The sequence below is a fragment of the Rhinopithecus roxellana genome, chromosome 17, assembly GCF_007565055.1.
Source record: "Rhinopithecus roxellana isolate Shanxi Qingling chromosome 17, ASM756505v1, whole genome shotgun sequence".
Lineage (NCBI taxonomy): Eukaryota > Metazoa > Chordata > Mammalia > Primates > Cercopithecidae > Rhinopithecus > Rhinopithecus roxellana.
This window is the reverse complement of record NC_044565.1, coordinates 55194660-55217924: the sequence shown is the minus strand read 5'-3', so window position 1 is coordinate 55217924 and position 23265 is coordinate 55194660. Positions and strand designations below refer to the sequence as shown.

Genomic DNA, 23265 nt, shown 5'->3' with positions numbered 1-23265 from the left:
ACGACAACGCCCCAGGCAAAGCTCTAGCTACCTCCACACGCGAGACCAGGGAGGTACTTATCCACAGGGTCCATAAGACAAACAATTCTGGAGCATCTAGAAGAGCTGTTTCCCCCAGTTATCTTCACAGATAACACAGCTGTGGCCCTCGGACCCCTGAGAGGGTGGGACCTCCTCTTTCTTTACAGGGAAGGGGTTGACTCTGCCAGGACCTTGGCGCAGGACATGATGACTCTGCCCATCAAGCTGCCACTGCCCCCTGGCAGCTCAGATGGCTGTATCCTTTCTATTTTCTTTTTATTTTTACTGACATTTATTTTGTTCACATGAAAGATACTGTTTTCTATTTTTTGAGATGGAGTCTCCCTCTGTCACAACCTCCTGCTTGTGGGTTCAAGTGATTCTCCCACCTCAGCCTCCAGAGTTGCTGGGGCTACAGGTACAAGCCACCACGCCTGGTTCATTTCTTTTCCTTTTTTTTTTTTTTTTTTTTTTTTTGGTATTTTTGGTAGAGATGGGTTTTTACCTATTACCTAGGCTGGTCGCATACTCCTAAGCTCAGGTGATCCTCTAGCCTCGGCCTCCCAACGTGCTGGGGTTACAGGCAGGAGCCACTGTACCTGGCCAAAAAAGTCTTATTAGGTAGACAATTTTATAGCTGAAAATTGAGTCTGGAATGAGTTACATAATTTGTCTGAGCTCATACAGCAATTGACAGGAATGGAGCTCACCCAAATCTCACGGCTTCAGGTGCATTATTTGCCAAAAATACAAAGACTCTGTGACCATCAGGCTACAAGCAAAGATTTCCACTTTAAAAAGTCATGGAGCCAGGCACAGTGGCTCACGCCTGTAATCCCAGCACTTTGGGAGGCCGAGGCAGGCAGATCACCTGAGGTCAGGAGTTCCAGACCAGCCTGGTCCAAATGGTGAAACCTTGTCTGTACTAAAAATATGAAAATTATCCGGGTGTGGTGGTGGGTGCCTGTAATCCCGGCTACTCAGGAGGCTGAGGCAGGAAATCGCTTGAACCTGGGAGCCGGAGCTTGCAGTGAGCAGAGATCGTGCCACCACTGCACTCCAGCCTGGGTGACAGAGTGAGACTCCATCTCAAAAAAAAAAGTCATGGAGCCACTACCGAAGTAGGACGGGGGCGGAATCAGCCATAATTTAAGAGTTAAGGTGAGGATGGTGGAGCAAAGCTCATCTGGGCTGTGCTTGTCCCCCAGGACTTTACATCTAGCAGGGAAAAGACCTGCGCTGGGGGCGGCGGGCAGAGACTCTTGGTGAGCGGTAAAGCCTGGCCCAGGTGCAGGCCTCACGGCTCACACTGGACGCCTTCCTGGAGATTAGTCACTCACTGTGGATCCACAGTGGGCCATGGGGAGATATGGAGATTATTTCAAGTAACAAGGATGAGGGGAGAAGACAGGCTGAGCAAACACAAAGACAGGAAAGGTGTGTTTGGAATACCTGGGGGAACTGAGTCACTCAGGAAGGAGGGGTGCTGGGGAGCGCTGTGCGGCAGGGTCGGGGGAACTGAGTCACTCAGGAAGGAGGGGTGCTGGGGAGCGCTGTGCGGCAGGGTCTGGAAGGCTCCCGCTGGGCCCAGGTGCACCGTCTTTTGTAACCACAGTCTTGGCCTCTGCAAGGCTTGAGCTCTTAGCCACCGGCCTCTAATTGCCCAATGGTCTGGGTCTGATGCGGCTGCTTCTCATCCTAACTTCATTGCCTTTACTTTCAGGCAGTGTAGGAAGTCAGGGAAGAGGCCCAGAATCTTCTCCTTCCCCTGCTGCCTGAAAGCATGAGTGAGCCTCTGTGTTTTTCTAAAACTCACTATGGGATGTGGGGAGGTCTCTCCCCACATCTCTGAGCCTGAGGGCTCTATGGGCAAGGCTGTGCTCAAATGCCCAGGAAAGGAGAATTCAGCGTCTATGCCTGAGCTAGGCACTTTGATAGGAACATCTCAGGTCATCTGTACAGCAGACTTGCCAGGTGGACGGCGTAATTCTTTGTGGTTTACAAAGGAAAAAAAAAAAAGATTTGGAAAGGTCACGTGAGTTGGTAAAGGCCACAGAGCTAATAAATTGCAGTCATTTTATTTCAAGCACTCAGGTTCCTAAAGTTACACGATTTTGTCTTTCAGATGCGAAGCTTCCAATGAACTCCGCAATTCTATCCATGTTTCGCGGCTAGCATGGAACAAATCAAAGTTTTAGTCCAATGTAGACTTTGTTTCTCTACATTTGGTAAATGAAGAGAGTACCCGACTCAGGGTCAGAAACAGTGGGTTCGAGTCTTGAGTCCAGCAGTTCCTGACTGCAGGGCATGGGAGGCAGGGCACTGAGGAGTTGCGAGAGAGGTCGCCGGACACAGCCCAGCCAAGAGTCTTCCCGGCAAGCTCACGGTCCCGAGTTTCCACAGAGTGCGCGGCCACAACACGGCATCAAACATCCTGTTCCCTTCCCCTACACACCCTGAATCATAAGAAATGATGACCAGTGCTCATTCTCTGAGTTAATTTCCGGGGCAGTAATTTTTAAAGAATACAAACATGAATGTTTTCCATTCTATATGTTTCCCTCTATAAACAGGTACATACTAGTCACTCAGCAAGGCTCCATTCCTACGTCCTGATGAGTCTGCTTCTTGAGGACCAAACAAGAAAAGCGGTTTGTGTGCTGGGAAGGATGCAGACAATCGTAAAAGCATGTGGCGGTAATGTTATAGTTACTTTACGGCTTTTTTTTTTTTTTTTTTTTTGAGACGGAGTCTTGCTCTGTCGCCCAGGCTGGAGTGCAGTGTCGCGATCTGGGCTCACTGCAAGCTCCGCCTCCCGGGTTCACGCCATTCTCCTGCCTCAGCCTCCGGAGTAGCTGGGAGTATAGGCGCCACCACCTCGCCTGGCTAGTTTTTGTGTATATTTAGTAGAGATGGGGTTTCACCGTGTTCGCCAGGATGGTCACCTTAGGGCTTTTAATTGTGGGTTAATAGCCATTAAGAAGGTATGTTTTTCATAAAACACATTGAAGATAAAATTTTACCTGTAACTTAAGATTATGCTCAAGGTCAGGAAAACAAAATAATAATGAAAATCTGAAGGTTTCTATTCCTTCTCTTCCCCAAACCGCGGTAGTAGAAAAGCCACACCAATTTACCATCCATATCTCAACAGTCATTGCAGCTGATAAAGGGGTACACAGTGTTTCCTTCCGTCCTCAGCAACACCAAACCAGGAACCGCAAAGTGACTCCTGAAAATTGTGGTTTCTTGGTGGTACTGTACTAGACCATAAGGGTGACATCCAGAGCTATGATGGCAAAAGGATCACTTTGTTAAGTTAGGGACACATTCATGACATAATGGGAAGGACATTGGAGATGTTAGCCGTTCAACCTTGGCTTCCACCCTCTGGAGCCCCCACAGCTGGAACAAAGAAAACCCAGATACTGTGATGGTGAACACAGACCGAGTTATCTTTAACAAAGCTCACAAACATAAAATCAGTCATTACTGGAGTTTCAGGAATCTTCCAGATTCAAACGTGCTAACTGACTGTCAGTACCCCCAGGTTTGGGATGTGAGCATAGTTATTACCATAAATATAAATGAAAGTAAATCTAAAACGTGAAGATTTTAAGCACAAAGGCTTAACATTTAATACATGAAGACCGAAACTGTAGCGGCTGTTCGGTGCCTTGTTATAGCCACTAGGATGTTAAGGACAACTTGGGAATGGCAGCCCATCAGCAGGACTGAGCTAAGGAGCCATGACCGGGGCTTCCTCACAATGGTGTGTAAACCCGCGTGGGTACAAGCAGGCTGGGGTATCGACAGGTGCAATGCTCACAGCTCTGTGCCACAGCGCATGGGGCTGGGCTGATGTTGGATGGACTCTCACATTGTTTGGTGGCCTGGTGCAATGTGGTCAGCCCTCTGGGACCATTTTTCCTCATCTGTAATTACAGGATAATCTTAAATCTGTTCAAGCTGAGGCTTCCAACTGGCCACATGGCAGGGATTTGGATAAACTTAAAGCATGTGAGAGCTTAGGAATAAATGACTCTTTTGCAAATACACTTTGCTCACTCATCTATTCCATCTCCGAGATTCTAGAGTGTCATGACTAGAATTGCGGGTGGTGATAAATTGGTTTCACCAGAAAAACTGTTTGGGTGCCTTCAGATGCCTTCCTGAAATTTTGTCAGAAAACATTTGGGAAGTTCACTAGACGCATGCAAGAATCTTTTAGTGAATGCTTTGACAAACAAAAAACCACAGGCACAATTCACTTTATGCTTTGATTTTTTGCACTTCACAGATATTGCATTTTTTCTTTTTTTTTTTTTTTTGAGTCGGAGTCTTGCTCTCGTTGCCCAGGCTGGAGTGCAGTGGCGCGATCTCAGCACACTGCAACCTCTGCCTCCCCGGGTTCAAACGATTCTCCTGCCTCATCCTCCGGAGTAACTGGTACTACCGGCACCTGCCACCACGCCTGGGTAATTTTTTGTATTTTTAGTAGAGACGAGATTTCATCATGTTGGCCAGGCTGGTCTTGTACTCCTGACCTCTGGTGATCTACCTGCCTTGGCCTCCCAAAGTGCTAGGATTACAGGCGTGAGCCACCACGCCCGGCCCACAGATACTGCATTTTTTTTTTTTTTTTTTAAACAAATTAAAGGTTTGTGGAAACCCTGTGTGGAGCAAATCCAATGGGGCCATTTTTCTCATAACATGCTTACTTTGTGTCTCTGGCACATTTGGCAATTCTTGCAATATTTCAAACTTTTTCATGATATCTGTTATGGTGATCTGTGATCAATGATCTTTGACGTTACTATTAATTGCTTTAGGCCCCAAATGGGTTATTCTCCCTCTCTTCAGACCTCCCTATTCCTTGAAACATAGTAATATTGAAATTTGACCAATTAATAATCCTACAATGACCCTAAGTGGTCAAGGGAAAGGAAGAGTCACATGTCTCTCACTTGAAATCAAAAGCTAAACATGATTCAGCTTAGTGAGCAAGGGATGTCAAAGGCTGAAACTGGCCAAAAGCCAGGCCTCTTGTGCCAAACAACCAAGTGTGAATGCCAAGAAAAAGTTCTTGAAGGGAATTAAAAGTGCTTCCCCAGTGAACACACTAATGATGAAACACAGTAATAAGTGAAACAGCTTTATGGCTGATAAGGAGAAAGTCTGAATCGTCTGGATACAAGGTAAGTCAGACACAACATTCCCTTAAGCCAAAGCCTAACACAGAGTAAGGCCCTAATTCCATTCAATTCTATGAAAGCTGAGAGTGGTGACAAAGCTCCAGAAATAGATTCTGAAGCTAGCAGAGGTTGGTTCTGGGGTTTAAGGAAAGAAGCTGTCTCCACAGCATAAAAGTGCAAGAAGCAGCAAGTGCTGATGGAGAAGCTGCAGCAAGTTCTCCAGAAGCTCTGAGATCACTGATGAAGATGGCTACACTAAATAACAGATTTTCCATATGGACAAAACAGCCTTCTATTGGAAAAAGATGCATTCAGGACTTTTGTAGCTGGAGAGGAGAAGTGAATGCCTGGCTTCAAAGCTTCAGCGGACAGGGTGACTCTCTTGTCATGGGCTGGTGCAGCTGGTGACCTTAAGTTGAAGTTAATGTTCATTTACTTCTGAGAATCTTCAGACTTTTAAGAATTATGCTAAATCAACTCAGGCCGTGCTTTATAAATGAAACAACAAAGCCTGAATGACAGCACATACGTTTACAGCATGACTTACTGAATATTTTAAGCCCATTCTTGAGACCTACTGCTCAGAAAAAATCAATTATCTTCAAAATATGATTGCTCATTGACAATGCACTTGGTCATGCAAGAGATGAATGTTAACACAACATCCATTCTGCAGCCCATGGATCAAGTTATAATTTTGACTTTCAAGTAAGAAATCATTTCATTAGGCTGTAGCTGCCGTAGATAGTGGTTCTTCTAATGGATTGAGGCAAAGTAAACTGAAAACCGTCTGGAAAGAATTCACCACTCTAGATGCTATTAAAATATTTATGATCCATGGGAGCAGGTCAAAATATACACACTAACAGGAGTGCCTGTTAAAAAAAAGTTGATTCCTGCCCTCTTGGATGACTCTGAGGAGTTCAAGACTTCCGTGGAGGCAGTAACTGCAGATATGGTGGAAATAGCAAGAGAATTAGAAGTGGAGTCTAAAGATGGGACTGAACTGCTGCAGTCTCATGATCAATCTTGAAAGGATGAGGAGCTGCTTCTTGGGGATGAGCAAAGCAAGTGGTTTCTTGAGATGGACTCTACTCCTGGTGAAGATGCTGTGAACACTGTTGAAATGACAACACAGGATCTAGAATATTCCGTAAGTTGATGTGATAAAGCAGCAGCAGGCTTTGAGAGGACTGACTCCAATGTTGAAATAAGCAATTCTGTGGGTAAGATGCTATCAAACAACATCCCTTGCTACAAATAAATCTTTCATGAAAGTAAGACTAAACCAATGCGCTAAGCTTCATTTTGTCTTGCTTCCTGAAATTGACACAGCCACCCCAACTTTCAACCACCACCACCCTAATCAGTCAGCAGCCATTAACATCAAGACAAGACCCTCCACCAGCAAAGCGATTACAGCACACTGAAGGCTCAGATGATCGTTCACTATTTTTAGCAATATTTTTAAATTAAGGTATGTACATTTTTTAGACATAATGCTTCTGTGCATGTAATAGATCATAGTATAATGTGAACACAGCTTTTATATGCACCGGGAAACCAAAAACATTGCATGACTTGCTTTATTGAGATAGTCACTGACTGCGGTGGTCTGGAACTGAGCCCACAATGTCTCCCAGGTATGCCCGTATTTATGTCATTTGACATATAATTTTGCACGCCAGAAACAGGTATTAAGTGTTAATAACAAAAAGCAATAGGAATGTTTCAATGCATTCCACATATTATTAAAACAAGATATATATGGTTAACTTTTGCTAGTTTTGCATTAGGCATTTCATTTAAATTAAAATTGGTATATGGCACTCATTCCCTGGTGACAGAAAAGCACCTAATTTGTCTTTTGTTGATTGAGGAGTGTTCATCCCATGTTCATAAACATTCCATGAAAGCAGCTCAGTTTCTTATTCTAATTTTGAAATGATTTGGCAATTTTAACAACATAATATTTAATTTTTCCTTAATATTTCATTGTTCTCCTTATACAGACGAGTAGTATTTTTTCCAGACCCTATAAAGACGCCCTCGAATCCATTCCAGTTTCCTTTAGAGCAGCATCCTCTCTCCCACCCAACCACAGCCTGAGGGGCGCAGCAGTTATCACATGTCATCCCCGACTTCTGGCCCCAGAGCCCCACATGGTTCAGCTCTGAAAAGGGAGTGTCTGTCTTCTGTGCACTGTGCCCTCCTGACCTGCGTTCTTGCTTCTGGAAAAGCAGCTGCCCGTCACAGACACCTCGGTGTGTGAGTTACTTGTACATACCTCTCTGACCAAGAAATGTCCTTCTCCACAGCACAAAAATTGTAGGAGGCAAAGGCATTTAGTCGCCAGAGGTTTTTCCCAAGAGCTCACTCCCACCTGTCAAAATTCAGTCAGGTTAAAGCATCCCAGCTACTTCGGAAAAGGAAGTCAACTTTGTCTAATACCTTATTTTTCGTAATGTTTTCACATTTAGTCACAAAATCATTAGTGACTAGGACAGGTCTGGGGCTTTTTCCTGGACCTACCTCCTTCCCTTCTCAGGCTTTGGATCTCACCTGAAAAAGTTTTAGCCTCATGTACTGGTTTCAGGTAAAAAAAAAAAAAAAAAAAAAAAAAAGCCATTCTCCATTTGAAAATGTGACCCATTTATTAGAACTGAAAGGCATCATTACAAAGTGCAAACATTTCTTTGGTAATGAACTGAATACAATGGTCATAAAAAAGGCATTTGGCTGTTGGAGCAGTTAGAAAAGTAAATAAATATGTACATTCCACTCCTGTTACAGCGATCCCGCACAGGGGCTGCTAGACACGTTCACCCAGGCACTGCCCACTGTTCTGATTACAGAGAGTATCAAACTGGTGATTCCGCAGACATTTTGGTTTGAATTACAGAAGTTTTTTTTTTGGTAAATAACAGTCAGCTTCCCCCTTTGGCTTAGACAACACAATTGCTTGTCACTGGCCCAGACCGCACATTACACAGGTGTGCTACAGGTGTGCCACCTCAGCACTGAGACCGCAGAGGCCTCCAAGGCACGTAAGAGGCACGGAACACTCGAGAACCCAGAAGCTGCTGTCATCTGAGCGCCTCAGCAACTTACATAACCGTCCGTTTTTAGACGAACTTGCACATTTCCTGTTTCACAGACATCTCTTCCACAACTCGGTCACTACATCTGACTTGCTGTATCAAAAGAAGCCCATATGTCATGAAACGCCAACCAATTTTATCAATCATTTACCACTATGAGGATAAGAAGTCAAGACAACCATTTTTACAGATAAAATCCATGAATCCCACGACCCTCCTCACAGCTGAAATGCTGCCTCTGGCTCGTGCTGCAAGGGTCTGGGTGTCCCCTTGGGAGGACATGCTCCTGGAACACGGGCCGTGCACGAATCACACTAGGCACTGTACGCGCCCATCCTGTCAGAAGGCAGCCGGCCTCCCCCACCCCATGGAAGCCTGGACGTCATACCCCAGTGCTGGACACCTGCCACCCTGAACTGAAACGGCCGTGACCTCAGGGGCTTCTGCCTCCACCACCTCAGCTGGGCCTTGCTGAGGGCAGGTGGCCCGGACCTTGGTGCCTCATGTGTCCAGCACTATGCCCGGCACACGGTGGGTACTCAGGTCAGCGTGCTGCACTGAAGCTGTGTGTTCGGGGAAATGTTGCACAGAACACAGATCGCTTTCTATTTAGAGAAAAATGGAAGGTTTTGGTCAATGAAAGAGAGACCATGAGGTATGAGAGTTGATTTTCACCGACTTCTAAAAGAACTTTTGCATAGTGGAAATGGTTTTTCTGTCATATCTAATACTTAAAAAATGGACAAAATTTCATAAAACATCATGCATTTTAAAAATACAAATGAGGTATAGGGATTCTTCTTTTTTTCTTTTTTAACGCACTCACACAACCTGAAGTTAGACAGTTCCCGACACTTGAGCTCCTCCTCCCTTGGGAAGAGCCATCCGGAGGCGACTCCTGTTCAGGACGTGGAGGCGACTCCTGTTCAGGACGTGGACGCGACCAGGGCCGGCTGGGGGCGGTGCTGTCAACGCACATGACTGGCCCTCAGCAGGTATCAGATACACAATGGGATGAAGGAGGATTTTCACATTTGGTTCACAACTAGGCAGTATGTATGCAAGTGACAGCTGAAAGCAAACCTGTTTCTAAATGTGGCTTATGAATGTTCTAATCAAGTGTGGAAGGGGCTGACACACGGGGAGTCACAGGCTACACAGCTGCTTCGAGCAGCGGGAACGTTTGTCTTGGGATTAGATGCTGACACGCGGTGAAATGTTACAGAGAGCCCAGAGGAAGGAGTTCAGAGGGTCCCAGGGAAGAGGCCGGGGGCTTGCACTGCAACCCCAGACTGTCCCTGTGAACTCTCTTATAAAAGGTTCTGTTCCATTTGCCAAACACCAATTCTCTTTTTAAACATAGCTTGTGAGGGAACCCCGATTTCGGTGAGCCCCTCTGGCAGCTCCGAGACTCACCCCACCTGCGGGTGACAGGTCTGCCGGCTCCTGGCATCTGAACAAGGTAAGGCTGACATGTAGAGGTATCCTGCTTTATTTAAAAAGAAATGGTGTTGGGAGGCAAAATCAATTTAGGCGCCTAAATGATTCAACTGTGCAATTTAATAATAGCACCAATTTTTCATTGTAAAAGAATTAAATAAAAACCTGAGAAGTCTAACGTGAAGCTAGGACTCCTGCCTGCTTCCCTTCGGGCACCTGCTCCGCCTCCTTCTCCACAGATGCTCCAGTTGGAAGCCTCCTGCACTGCCTTCTGTAACAGCACCAGCTGGACGTTGTCATGAAATGTCGCGAGTTCTGGGTGTTTCCTGGTCTGCAGCCTGCAGCTCCCTGCCATCGGCCACCTGATCTCACGATGGCACAGCAGACAAACTCCGAGGAGTTTCCCAGGAGCCTAGGGCTTCTCCTCCGCCCTCTTCTGTAAGCAGACTGGACAGCAGGCCCCTGGGATGTTCATGGGGACAGCACAGGTGGCAGGGGGGCAAGCTTCCACGAAGCAGGTGACCTGCCCGTCCTGGAGAAGAGACGGAGCACAGCCTGTCAGCTCTGGGATGGCCTTCAGGTGAGCACAGTCTGTCAGCTCCGGGACAGGTGTCAGCCATGGCCACGAGTCAGGCCTTGCCCTGAGGCCCCTGCCTTGCCCACTGTGCTTGCCCTGTGGGCATGGGTTTTGTGGTTCTCTGAGGATTTCATAGTTGCAGACAGGTATGAGTTAATGGGAGCCCCCATAACAAGTCTCCCTGAGGCTCCCGTCCCACCCTTCTGTCCATGCCCACTATCCTCTCACCCTGAGGGGCCAAGACCACCAGCTGGGCACATCCTCCCACCTCACACTTGGATCCCCTTGGACTGCGTCTGCGGGTGCACGTTGTCAGGAAGCAGGATGGGACTAGACAAAGAGGAAGGCACAGGGCTTTGCTCTTCCCCAGTCTGCCCTTCCCAAACCTGACCCGCTCAGGGACACAGATGTGCCCTCTCCCAGTGGCCACGGCAAGTGAGGCGTCCAGGCTGGCCTGCTGTCCTCACCATCCTGCCTCCTCACACTATGCCCTGAGCTTTCCACGGAGCCTGGTTCCAGCCAGACGTCTGTCCACTGCCGGCACCAGGGCACGCTCCACCGGCCACCGGTCTCCTTCTGCAGGGGAGGGATCGTCCCCCCGTGACCTCTGTAACACCCCCAGCCCTGATGGGAGATGGGACAGGGTCAGCGGCGGGCAGGTCAGTGTTCACCCACCAGCTCTGCAGGGAGGAGCTGATCTACCCCACTCACGGGTTTCCATGGCACGAACATTCCTGCCACAGCTGGTGGGAGGTGAGGCCAGTATACACAAGCAGCCCCACGTGGCCCCACACAGAGTAGGGGCTGCCCGCCCTCTGTGGGATGGACCATGCCGAGGTTCTGAGCCTCCTAGCACATCCTCTGTGCACAGAGAGCTGGGCTTGCCTGGTGCTTCCATAGGAGTGAAGGAGGGATGGAGGCTGGCACAGGTGGGCGGGAAGGGGCCTGGCCCTGACATCTGGGCCACCCACCTGAGTGGTCACATGGGACTCTCGGACTTGGGTATACCTTAGGGCGTGAAGACAGACCCCGATACTCACTTTGCATTCACAAATGGTGCATGCATCCTTCTTCCACTTGGTGTTGTTGGCGTGAGACTCACCCCCGGCATCCACGCACTCTGTGGTACTGAGCCGTGATTCAAGTTTCTTGATCTGCAGCAAAGCACAGAACATTCATTCACTGGCCCTTCAGAGTAACAGCTTAGTTCTTGTATTAAAATATGTTATTTCACTGAAAATAATGCCTTAAACAACATTTGAGGAGAATATTTCTCAAGAACTTTTACAGAATCTCCAACGTCCTTATTAGACTGGTGACGGCTGGCCAAAAGCCCCAATGGAAGACGTTCCCACCACTGTGCTGTCAAATAAAAGCCTTGGTCACAAAGGTGACGTTCTCAGAGGACCGTGGGAGCAAGATTGACCAGAGGACAAGAGCATCCTGCACCTACACTTCCGCCAGAATGAACGGCGACCACTCAGAATCCCCGGAGTCAAGTCTGCCTGTTTTCCGAGTACCACCACCACTGGCTTTTGTCTGGAAGCACGGGGCGCCATAACAAGGTGCCCTTTCCAACCGCCGTGCCAGGCACCGGGTGGCAGGAGCCTCCTGGGAGGGTCTCCTTCCTCAGACCCTCTCTTGCATCTTGCAGGGCCGGGGGGCAGACAAGGTGACAGTGGCCGGAAATGCCTGGGCCACGAGGTGACCTTGGGAAGAGGCCACCCGCAGCACAGCACCGAGCCGCAGCAGGGAGTGACAGAAAAACGCGTACCTCATTAAAACCATCCGGATTTGGGGTTTTCTGTCCCCTGCAACTGAAACTAAACTGTCAGTGATGTCTGAAATGAACACAAATTATTTATCGTATCTATCCCAATTCTTCTAATAAGCCTTCTCATAAAGCATGTTCAGCCACAGGTAAGGCTGTCTGCTTTGACCGATCAACGATGCTGGCTGTGAACCACCCACTCACTCATTTCAATTAAAACGTCTTCTTTGATCTCCTGTCAGCCAGAAGTGTGTCGTCCCCAACCTGTGCCGGAGCAGTGTCTCACCTGTGCACACATCATGCTGAAAAAGGTGGACGTCCCCTCACCATACCCTCTGCATTTCATGACAGCTGGACATCTGGAACCTAACTAGTTACTCACTTTGGGAAATGCCTCAGATACGGCTTCTAAATGAAAGCTATCTTTCCTGCCTGCCTCATTCATTAGCAACTGGCACTTAAGTTACCAAAGCTTAGAACTTTCTAGATGAAACGATGAGGATAAAAAAAAAAAAAGAGGGAAGCCTCAGGAGCAGTGGCACAGGGGCCAGAAAGCACTTTGGGGTGGCAGCCAGGATGGTCTGCGGAGGTTCCAAGTGACCTGCATGTCACCTCTGCGTCTGTGGCTGACCTGCTTTAATTCACAGCCAGAGAGAAGCAGTGACCACAGCAGCCTGTGTGCGCCTCAGCAGTCACCAAGATACATGAACGCCTCTGCACACACAGGGTGCAGGGAAATGACCACAGACGGCACACACCCTATGCTGCTGCCGGCCACAAAATCACAAGGGACATCCGCACTTCTCAGACCTAGCGCTGCTACCCTGGGAGCTGCCCGTTCATTCTGAGGATGGAAGGAAGTGACAGCCCTGTGGACAGAATCAACAACATGGGAGGTGACAGGACACTGGTATTTGCAGACACAGGTGGGGTGGCTGGTCCCCCTCTGCCTCTGCTCTGCTGTCCAGGGTCACCTGTGCACAAGGCCTGCCCTGAATGACCTTGGGGTTCACAGACCCACCTCCCCAGTGGACACCTGGGGCACCCAGGCCTCAGCACAGACCCCAAGGGTCAGTCTGGGTTTGTCTCTGCTTCTCTCCTACTGCCAGGTGGAGCTGAGTGAACACTGCATGCTGTCCACTTGGGCAGCTGTCGGGGGATGTGCACCTGTTCTCTAGGCTGCAGAGGGAGGAAGACCTGCCACACGCTGTCCACTCTGGCAGCTGCCAGGGTTCATGCACCTGTTCTCTAGGCTGCAGAGGGAGGAAGACCTGCCACATGCTGTCCACTTGGGCAGCTGTCGGGGGATGTGTACCTGTTCTCTAGGCTGCAGAGGGAGGAAGACCTGCCACACGCTGTCCACTCTGGCAGCTGCCAGGGCTCATGCACCTGTTCTCTAGGCTGCGGAGGGAGGAAGACCTGCCACACGCTGTCCACTATGGCAGCTGCCAGGGCTCATGCACCTGTTCTCTAGGCTGCGGAGGGAGGAAGACCTGCCACACGCTGTCCACTCTGGCAGCTGCCGGGGGATGTACACCTGTTCTCTAGGCTGCGGGAGGAGGAAGACCTGCCACACGCTGTCCACTCTGGCAGCTGCCAGGGCTCGTGCACCTGTTCTCTAGGCTGCGGAGGGAGGAAGACCTGCCACACGCTGTCCACTCTGGCAGCTGCCGGGGCTCGTGCACCTGTTCTCTAGGCTGCGGAGGGAGGAAGACCTGCCACACGCTGTCCACTCAAGCAGCTGCCGGGGGATATGCACCTGGTCCCTAGGCTGCGGAGGGAGAAAGACCTGCCACACGCTGTCCACTCAAGCAGCTGCCGGGGGATGTGCACCTGGTCCCTAGGCTGCGGAGGGAGGAAGACCTGCCACATGCTGTTCACTCAAGCAGCTGCTGGGGGATATACACCTGTTCTCCAGGCTGCAGAGGCAGGAGGACCTGCCACACACTGTCCACTCTGACAGCTGCTGGGAGACTCACACCTGGTCTCTAGGCTGCAGAGGCAGGAGGACCTGCCACACGCTGTCCACTCTGAGAGCTGCTGGGAGACTCACACCTGGTCTCCAGGCTGCAGAGGCAGGACGACCTGCAGCTGCAGGGGATGAGGCGGCAGGCATAGAAGCAGTCAGGGTACCTCTCCCTGTGGCTGGGGGTTACCTTGGGGCTACACTAGGAGATGACGGAAGTTCCTCCCAAACCTAAGGGCTCAGACTCCTGTGAGTAGGAAAGGAGCTGTGCTTACAGGTTAAATGTGCTGCAGACAGCCAGGACCCGCACACCCTGGGAATCCCAGCCAGGACCCGCACGCCCTGGGGATCCCACCTACACCAGCGGAGTGAGCGCACCTCCTTTTATTTAGCTATAGCTCTCAATCTCCACCCCCTTATGTAACATCCCAGAGATAACCCCACCACAGGCACTAGAGAAAGCAGAAGTTCGTTCCTGGGATAGGAAGGAGAGGACAGAACTCATTTCTGCAGGATTTCTGCAGAGCCCGAGAAGAGCCCCATCTGAAAATCCCTGTGGTCGTACCACAGACACCAGGACTTTCCTCACACCCGGAGAGGCTGGATCGAGTGTGGAAGACTGAACTGGAAATGCCTCCTTACCACGCCCTGGGAGAGATGATTCCGAGTTATTCTTGAGTAAGAGGCTTAAGAACAGGACTTCATGTTTGAACTCTCCTACAGCATCCTAACCCTGTGTTCCCTCCAGCAAGGTCACCTGGCTGGCAGTCCCACGGCTGTGACACAGACTGCCCCTGCCTGGTGACCCCCATCTGCTGGGAAACGCAGGGACACCAGCGGCACATGGCCCAGCCCGACCCAGCATGCAGAAATGACACCCCAGGGCTCCAGGGTCAGGGTCCCGTGTGGGCAGCTGAACAGTCGCCTGGGAGTAAAGCGGCATCCCCAGAAGATTGGGGCAGGGCTGTGCTGCTGTGGAGTCTTGGACGGGGGGACACAGGCCCCCAGGCACCTCACCTGTGTCCTGAGGTCTGTGATGGTCTTCTGCATTTCCAGAACAAACTCTCTAAAGTCATTCGTCCCGGGTGTGTCTGAGCGTGTGCTGAAGGCTGAGGTGCTGTTGCTGAGATGTTCCCCGTGTCTCCCAACACTGTGGTGAGGGGAAAGGAGGAGGAGGGAAATGTCATCTCGGCAGGTCACACAGGGTCTCATTTCAAGGTTTCCTGGGTGTGCACCGCCCCTGAGGCTCTGAGCGGGCAGCACAGCAGGACACAGGCTGCAGCCTGGCCCCCAGTGCCCCGGGACATCCCTGCCAGGAACCATCCTCACCACAGGCCCACAACAGGATGCCGGTCCTACTGCCCGATGCCCGCGGTGTGAGGGCCCCGCTGTACATCAACTGACCTCAGAGACCACCATACCTGGGTATTGTCCGTGGTCTTGTTTTCTTGGTCGGCTTGTCCTCCTGGTAGCTGAACTCAAGAGACCGTCTGCCTCGGAAATGATAGGGAAAGGCATTGAACTGCCCCCTGGTCCTACAGTCTAAAACGGAAGCACAAAGCAGAGTATCAGCTCTGAGGGCTCTGACCTCAGGGAAATAAAGCACATCCTGCCAACGATGAACAGTCTTCACTGGCTGCCCGTGGAGCAAACTGTGGCACCTTTAAATCAGGCAACCTGGCAGCTGGTCTGCAGCTCTTACCCTCTCCTGCCCTGAGGGGTCAAGCCTCTTTCCACTGTGCCCCTGCCCTCGTGACCTCACGGCACCGGCCGCCCTGAGGACAGCTGGGCATACTGAGGAGGCCCACACCACCCACCACGCCATATCCACACCCTCGCTGAGTTCCCTCCACCCCCAGACCGAGGCTCAGCCACTCTGCCTCAGAGATCAGAGTCTGCTTGTGTCTGGAGGTCCCTCCCCTATGGCCAGGTGACAATCTGCACTCTGGAGTGCCTTAAAGTTATGCTACACTACCTGCATCACACTGCCAGCCCCACTGTCAGACAAGAGGCGGGCCTGGCCCTGCTTCTCCTGATGTAGCCCAAATGCCTCCCTGCCTAAGTGTGGCTTCCTTCTCAACCTGTGGTGGACTGAGAAGCCCTCAGTGCTACACCTCACCTGAGCCCCGAGTGAGTGAGGGGCCCTCAGTGCTGTCTCCCTCCTGAGCCCTGTGGACACACCATCTAACGAAGTGATGGGGTGTTTAGTCTGTCTTGTACATCATCCTCACCCAAGAAAGCTGTGGCAGAGAACGAAAGTGAAGGGCAAATATGGACCTTTGCAAAATGCTAATGTCTCAGGAAGCCACTGGGTAGAAATTCTATGAGAAGAGAAGAGGCACGTGCAGCATAAACCTCAGACCCATGCTAGCTTTCCTGTCTCCCGTGAAGGGCAGCCGGCTCCTTCTGGTCTAGTATTTGCCTGACTGGCTGGAAAGAGGCCGGGAGTGTCTTCAAGATAGAGGCCTAAAGTCCCTTCTGCCCCCAGAGCAGAGCCCATAAACAGTCCCGCTGAATGACCTGCTGTTTATTTCCACATTAACTATGCAGCTTCTGAGTAAACCCAGCTGGCTGGACCCCTCGCTTATTCCACCCACAAATTGTCTCAGGAGCAGAGAAGAGTTTCTTGAAACGGCTCCTGGGCACACAAATACATCCTAAAACAGCAGCTGCCTCCCAGACTACCGTAGCCCCTCCCAGCAACACCCTGGGGACAAGAATGAGACTTACTGGCAGGCCCACCCAGGGCTGTGCAGGTCTGGGGTGGGTCCCCGGTAGAATTCCAGGGCGACAGGGAAGCAGCAGGGCCAGGACACGGTCCCAGGCACTGTGGGGTCCCTGCCAAAGCACCCATCAGCCCCAACCCCAGAACTCTTTGATGGGACCCCCATCCCTCCAGGATGGCCATCTCCTCCTCACGCCCCAGGGCATGGCTGGGCCACATCTGCTCAGCGGCCTGGCCTGCACCTGCTCTGTGCTGCCCAGGCTGGCCAAGCCAGGAGCGGGCTGGCTTCCCGGACCTAGTGCAGACGCCACACAGCACTTGGTGTAGGCATCAGTGAAGTGGATGACAAAGAGTTGCACCTCAAGGATGTTCATTTTAAATGTGTCTTTTTATTTTTATTTATTTACTTTTCTGAGACAGTTTCACTCTTGTTGCCCAGGCTGGAATGCAGTGGCGCGATCTCAGCTCATTGCAACCTCTGCCTCCTGGGTTCAAGCGATTCTCCTGCCTCAGCATCCCATGTAGCTGGGATGACAGGTGCCCACCACCACGCCTGGCTACTTTTTGTTATTTTTAGAAGAGACGGGGTTTCACCATGTTGGTGAGGCCAGTCTTGAACTCCTAACCTCAGGTGATCCGCCCGCCTCGGCCTCCTGAAGTGCTGGGATTACAGGCCTGGGCCACCGCCCAGTCCCCACTGTGTCTTTCTAAAAAGTTTAATTGAAAAGTAAATAGAATTGACATTTGGTTCTGTCAAATCTGAGTTCTGTTTTCATATTTTTCTGCTGTATTTAAATATGGCTTTTGGGGTAAAATAAAAACAGGTAAAGCTTATCAAGCATTCTCTAAACTGTGTCAGCTTAAGGCCATGCCTGTTATTTTAAGAGAGAAAAGTATCCGGAAGAAACAATGTCAGCAATTGCTTCAGGCAGTTAAGCCTCTCCCACAGTGCCCCTGAGCGGAGGAGGGGCTTGTAACGTGAGGGGAACAAAGACCGGCTTTAAAGATGAAGTCTTTCAAAGGACTTTGGATTTTCTTAGCAAAAGAACAGAAAACCTGGCTGTGCTTAATAAGCAGCTAACAGGGGCCTGGTAAAGTTACCAGAAAATGGCTTTTGTACCATTGCTTTTCCTAATCATTTTCAACAGCACAATTTTCTACAAACAGAACACATTTGCTACCATGCTTGCAGAAAAGTATTTTGAATTGGATAAACCAGTGAGGATACAAAACAAAAACAAAGCCATAAAACAAAAAAACAGATACAAGTTTCCGACAGATGTAATAACAAACATGTAAATGATTTGGAAAACTGGGTACCCAGCAAGCACACTTTTATTTTTTATGTGAATTCTCCTATCATATATACTCCCCTGTATGTGTGTGTGGGTAGTGGGGCGGGGGCAGATAAGGAGGCAGATGCAGAATTAGATCACACACCCACCACACACACACCCACCACACACCCACCCCACAGGTACACACACCCCACAGTCGCACACACACACAGGCACGCGCTCTCTTAGAAGCTGCTAAAACACAGCTCTATTATCAATGCAAATTTCAACACTTACTAAATTAAATAAGATCTTGGCCAGAACTATTACTTCAGGAAAAATGAGGTGGTGGAGAATACGTCTACAGTATCTGAACTTTGTGTCTCTTCTTAAACTACCAAGTGTCCACAGACACCACAAGCTCCACAGAGCGCCGGGTGAGGCCAGGGTCTGGCCCCACCTCCCCGTCACGCTCACCGCAGGCCCCCAGATCCCCCCATGGTGGTGGGCCCCGCTTCGCTCACCACAAGAGTGAGCACTCCACAACTTGGGTTCTAAACATCCCCAGTTTGGTATTTTATGGGGCTCTGATCATAGTTTGAATAAAGCCAAAATTATGTTCAAATTAGTAATGGAAATGGAGGTTAACCAAGGCTGGGAGTTAGGAATGCGAAGCAGGAACTCAGCCAGGAGAACCATCGCCACACTCAGCAGGCCACTGATGCCTCTGCAGGGAAGGGGACCTGGCGTGCCAAGGCACGAGTGCCAGGGCTGTGGGATTGATGTCAGAGCAGGGCACGAGTGCCGGGACTGTGGGATTGATGTCAGGGCGTCCCTCAGCTACAGGGCCCCCGACGCCGATCATGAGGCCACCTCCTACCTGCAGGGCTCCTCACGAGACACTTTAAAACACCTATCTTCAGTCATTTACGTTACAGATATTTAAAACATTCAGTATAATTTTTTAAAGAAAACCTGATATATTTGATATGCTTCTTTCATATTTTGATTTTTGTCTTTTATCTGGCTATACAAGTACTGTAAGCTAGACATACATTAGGTTTTAAGGAAAAATTAGGGGCACACCTTGCTGAAGTCTGGGTTTCTGTTTCTCTTACATAGTGCTTTAGTTAATCATGAATGTTCTCCCATAGCACTGCCACTTCCTCAGAATCACCACCTTTGTTTATATTTTTGGCTCCACAGTCCATCTCAGCATGGATCCAGCACAATTTAAATCTAAAGCTGAATATTTTGTTTTCAGTTTTCAAGATTAGGGTGACATCTGCAGGTAATTAAGCACCCGCCAAGCAGTCACCAAAACCAGGGATGAGAAAGGAACAGACGTGGTGCCTCTGGCACGCACCTTCACAGCAGTCCTGCCACACCCGGAGGTCCACCCTGGGGATTTCGTCACAGCTGCCGTAGCCATGAGGGAACTCCGCCACCCTGAACACATCGCTCTGCACCCGGGTGATGTTGTCCGCGTTGTCGCATAGGATCCTGGCCAGAGACGTCTGCTTGATTTGAGTCAGCTGGGCGGGGGAGAACACCCCAGGGTTCTCATACCACAACCTGGATCCCCCAAAATGAAAGCAGGATCAGAGAAGGGCAGGAGACTCACAGGTCACCAGGAGCTGAATTAAAATCTCCCCCTACTTAGTTCACAGCAATATAGAAACCACTAGGTTTGATTAGGTGTCACTTAAAAATGGACTCACACACTGCTCACATTCCCTACTCCATAACAAAAGCAAAGGCAGACAATCTGGTGTAAAAACGACAGTGTTAGCTCTTCTGACTAGCAACAAAGACAATGGGCTACTTTAAAAAAAAAACTGGTATGGCACTTATTTTAGGTTTGCTGAAATAGTAATAGGTAGGGTCTGCCTTTCCACTACATTAAAGTAGTAACAGTGGACAAGAGGCAAAACAAAGGTCTTGCCCGAAGCCCAAACTTCTCTGAAGTCCCACAGTGGTTTAGCTGTATGGATTGTCCAATAGGTTTACAGGAACAGAAATATTCCTACAAGTGAAGGGGTGGGAAAAGCATCTTTGAACCTGGTGTGGTTGAGTTTTGAGGCTGCAAGGACATGCAAGTCCAAGGCGGTGCACAGAAGACACCAGGGCCTCGTGCCTCCCTCATTCTCAACCAGGACGGCCCTTGTCCTCTGGAGTCCCTGAGAAGGCGGCTTAGGAGTGTGCTCCCCTTTCTGGTGCACATGCTCACCTGTCCCCATCTCGCAGGCGCTTGAACTGTGTGCTGAGAAGACACATCAGGGTGGGGCCCAGCCGGCTGCCAGGCACCAGGTCCTCCACCATGAGTGCTGGAAACAGGTCGATGTTGAGTGTCGAGCCATACAACCTAAAAAATAAAGAGAAAACTGAAATTTACCTAACAAAGCTGGACATGGTAAAAAATACAGCAAATATGAAAACAGTTCTTTCCATCACTATTTTACATTATTTAGAATTTTACTTAACAAAGAAAATCTTTACTTTGCAGCATCTCTCCACTATTCTTTAAAGGATTTTCCCTACTTTCTGTTATATATGTGACACACACACACACACACACACACACACACAAACATTTATTATAACAAATTTAGAAAAGTCAAGAAAACACAAGGAAGAAAATTTAAGCCACACCTTTTCCTACTATTCCGGGATAACCACACTTAAAACCATAATGTAAACCCTTCCAACCTTTTTAAAATAAACATATGAACCATAAATCATATATAGCTAAATGTATATAATTCATTGTTCATGTTTATTTTTAAAAGTATATAGATACATTTTTAAAGAATAACATTTGACTCTACTATATATTGAAAATATATTTGCCATAGAAGAAAATATCTGCTATGCAAAGATAGGGCAAAAGAAACTTAGGTTTATATGTTCAAAAACAAACATTTTCATCGACTTCTTCCAATTCCTTAGAAACACAGGCTTATAAGCAACATGTCACAACTTCTACCACAAATCATCTAATCTCATCTTAGAACTGGACTACGCAGCAGATGATGACTGTTTCAAAAGCTATTCAAAGCGCAACTCGATTTTTAACATGTATATTCTATAATCCTCATTGCCCTTTTCTACTAAACTCAAATCAGTGACCACCCACTGACCCCTAGGATCAAGAGAGATTTTGTTGCTGACTGAACAGGATGCACACAGGGCTGTGTCCTTAGTGGCCCCTGGCCTTACCGCAGAATAAACATGATTTTATGTAAACGAGCATTTAGTCTTTCAAAGACAGACAAATTGCCCCTTTTTCTTGTAAGTTCAATGACATTCAGGCTGAACTTCTAGCTCTAAGATGTCCCCTGGGAGTGAAACTTGGTCGGGAGGACCCTGGCGGCATCTGGTCTGTGGCTGAGGACAGCACACTGGGGCCACCAGGGCCGTCCACACCTTTTCCCAGAAGACTCCCTCTTGCTCCGGGCGGCTCCTGCTCTGGGTGCCTGCTCTCTTCTGTCCCCCACCTCTGGGAGGGACCCACCGTCACAGGGGCTGGAATAGTCCCATTCCTTAGGCTCACCAGAGTCTAAAGCCTCCACCCGAATCCAAGGAGCTTCCTCCAGGGAAGAGACCTCGCAGTTCCAGAATGTCCCATGGCTGCGGATGGGCAGCAAAGGCGAGCCTGGGCCAACGCCATGCCATCCACTCGCCGTGCCGCCGTGAAACACAAAGTAGATGAGAACGACACTATCTCTAACGTCTGCTGAAGGCAGCCCCTCTGCCTTGTGAAGTCCTCCCAGCCCCGTGGTCTCCGACGGTCATGCAACTTTTCTCTAACGTCTGCTGAAGGCAGCCCCTCTGCCCTGTGAAGTCCTCCCAGCCCCGTGGTCTCCGACGGTCATGCAACTTTTCTCTAACGTCTGCTGAAGGCAGCCCCTCTGCCCTGTGAAGTCCTCCCAGCCCCGTGGTCTCCGATGGTCATGCAACTTTTCTCACGTTTATGTTTCATTTCCCCTTAGTCAGCAATGGGCTGAGACAGGAAAGCAGAAACAGACCAAGGGCTCAGTGTGTGGGTAACGTCCTGAACTTCTTTACCAGAGGCCTAGCACGCAACGCAGCCACGGTCCACCCAGCACTGGGCTCCACATCTAGTTCTTTTGAAATGTTTTGAAATAAGTTTGGCAAAAGAGAGAATCAGCTGGGAGAGTAATCTGTATCAGTTTGGACAAGAACAAAGGAGGATATTTAAGCACATAAAAAACACAGACAGTTCACATCAGTCTTAATTCAGCAAAACCACGACAAAAAATTACACTGGATTAATGGAGTGCGCACACATTTCCAAATGCCAGTAATTTAAGAGCGTTATTTAAACGAACATTGGAACATATTAAACTTAATAGGACATCATGCTCATTTATTCATAACCTACAATAAATTACAAGTAAAAAATCACAGGTCAGATCCTAATGGGGTATGTCCTAACTTCAACGTTAAGTAACTTAGGAGTCAACTGGAGAGTCCAGAAAATACGGTAAAACAGTCTTAAGAAGAAAGGTTTTCCTTCTTTTTAAAACAATGTTTTTGAATGGGAATAACATGTCCTAATACACAGTGACCTGTGGATCTGATTCATAATCGAAGGACTGAGAAGAATTGTAACAGGAAAACACTGATGAGCAATTATTTTATTTTTATTTATTATTATTCTGTTTTTGAGATGGGGTCTCAATTCTGTCACTCAGGCTGGAGTGCAGCGGCGCGATCTCGGCTCACTGCAACCTCTGCCACTCGGGTTCAAGCAATTCTCCTGCCTCAGCCTCCCGAGTAGCTGGGATTACAGGCGTCTGCCACCACGCCCAGCTAATTTTTGTAGTTTAGTAGAGATGGGGTTTCATCATCTTGGCCAGGTTGGTCTTGAACTCCTGACCTCGTGATCCACCTGCCTCAGCCTCCCAAACTGCTGGGATTATAGGCGTGAGCCACCACACCTGTTTGCAATTATTTTTATTTCCTTAAAACACAAAAAGCAAATCTGGTAGAAATAACATGCAAAAAAGGTAGTGAGTAAAAGATGTGAATATCTAGCAAAGAGGAGAGCCGCTGAATGTCTCCACTTTGCGGAAATCTCAGTTAATCAGAACCCCACTGGGGCACCGAGTCCTGGGAAGGGGACTGGCTATGGACCAGGCAGCCCGGATCCTACCCCAGTCCTAGGC

The 23265-nt window shown here is 49.1% G+C and overlaps 1 protein-coding gene across 2 annotated transcripts in view; it reads right to left on the bottom strand.

Annotated features, from left to right (window-relative positions):
- Positions 1-7847: 7847 nt before the first annotated feature.
- The window catches only part of PXDN (peroxidasin), a 109769-nt gene continuing 94351 nt past the window's right edge, over positions 7848-23265 (bottom strand). For both annotated transcript variants that reach the window (XM_030921193.1, XM_030921194.1), the window contains 6 exons: positions 20304-20438; positions 19440-19648; positions 15493-15613; positions 15089-15221; positions 11375-11488; positions 7848-10289 (listed from right to left, as the gene is read on the bottom strand). In XM_030921193.1, the coding sequence (XP_030777053.1) occupies positions 10170-10289; positions 11375-11488; positions 15089-15221; positions 15493-15613; positions 19440-19648; positions 20304-20438 (832 nt within the window). In that variant the 3' untranslated portion in view covers positions 7848-10169. The remainder of the gene's footprint in view (positions 10290-11374; positions 11489-15088; positions 15222-15492; positions 15614-19439; positions 19649-20303; positions 20439-23265) is intronic.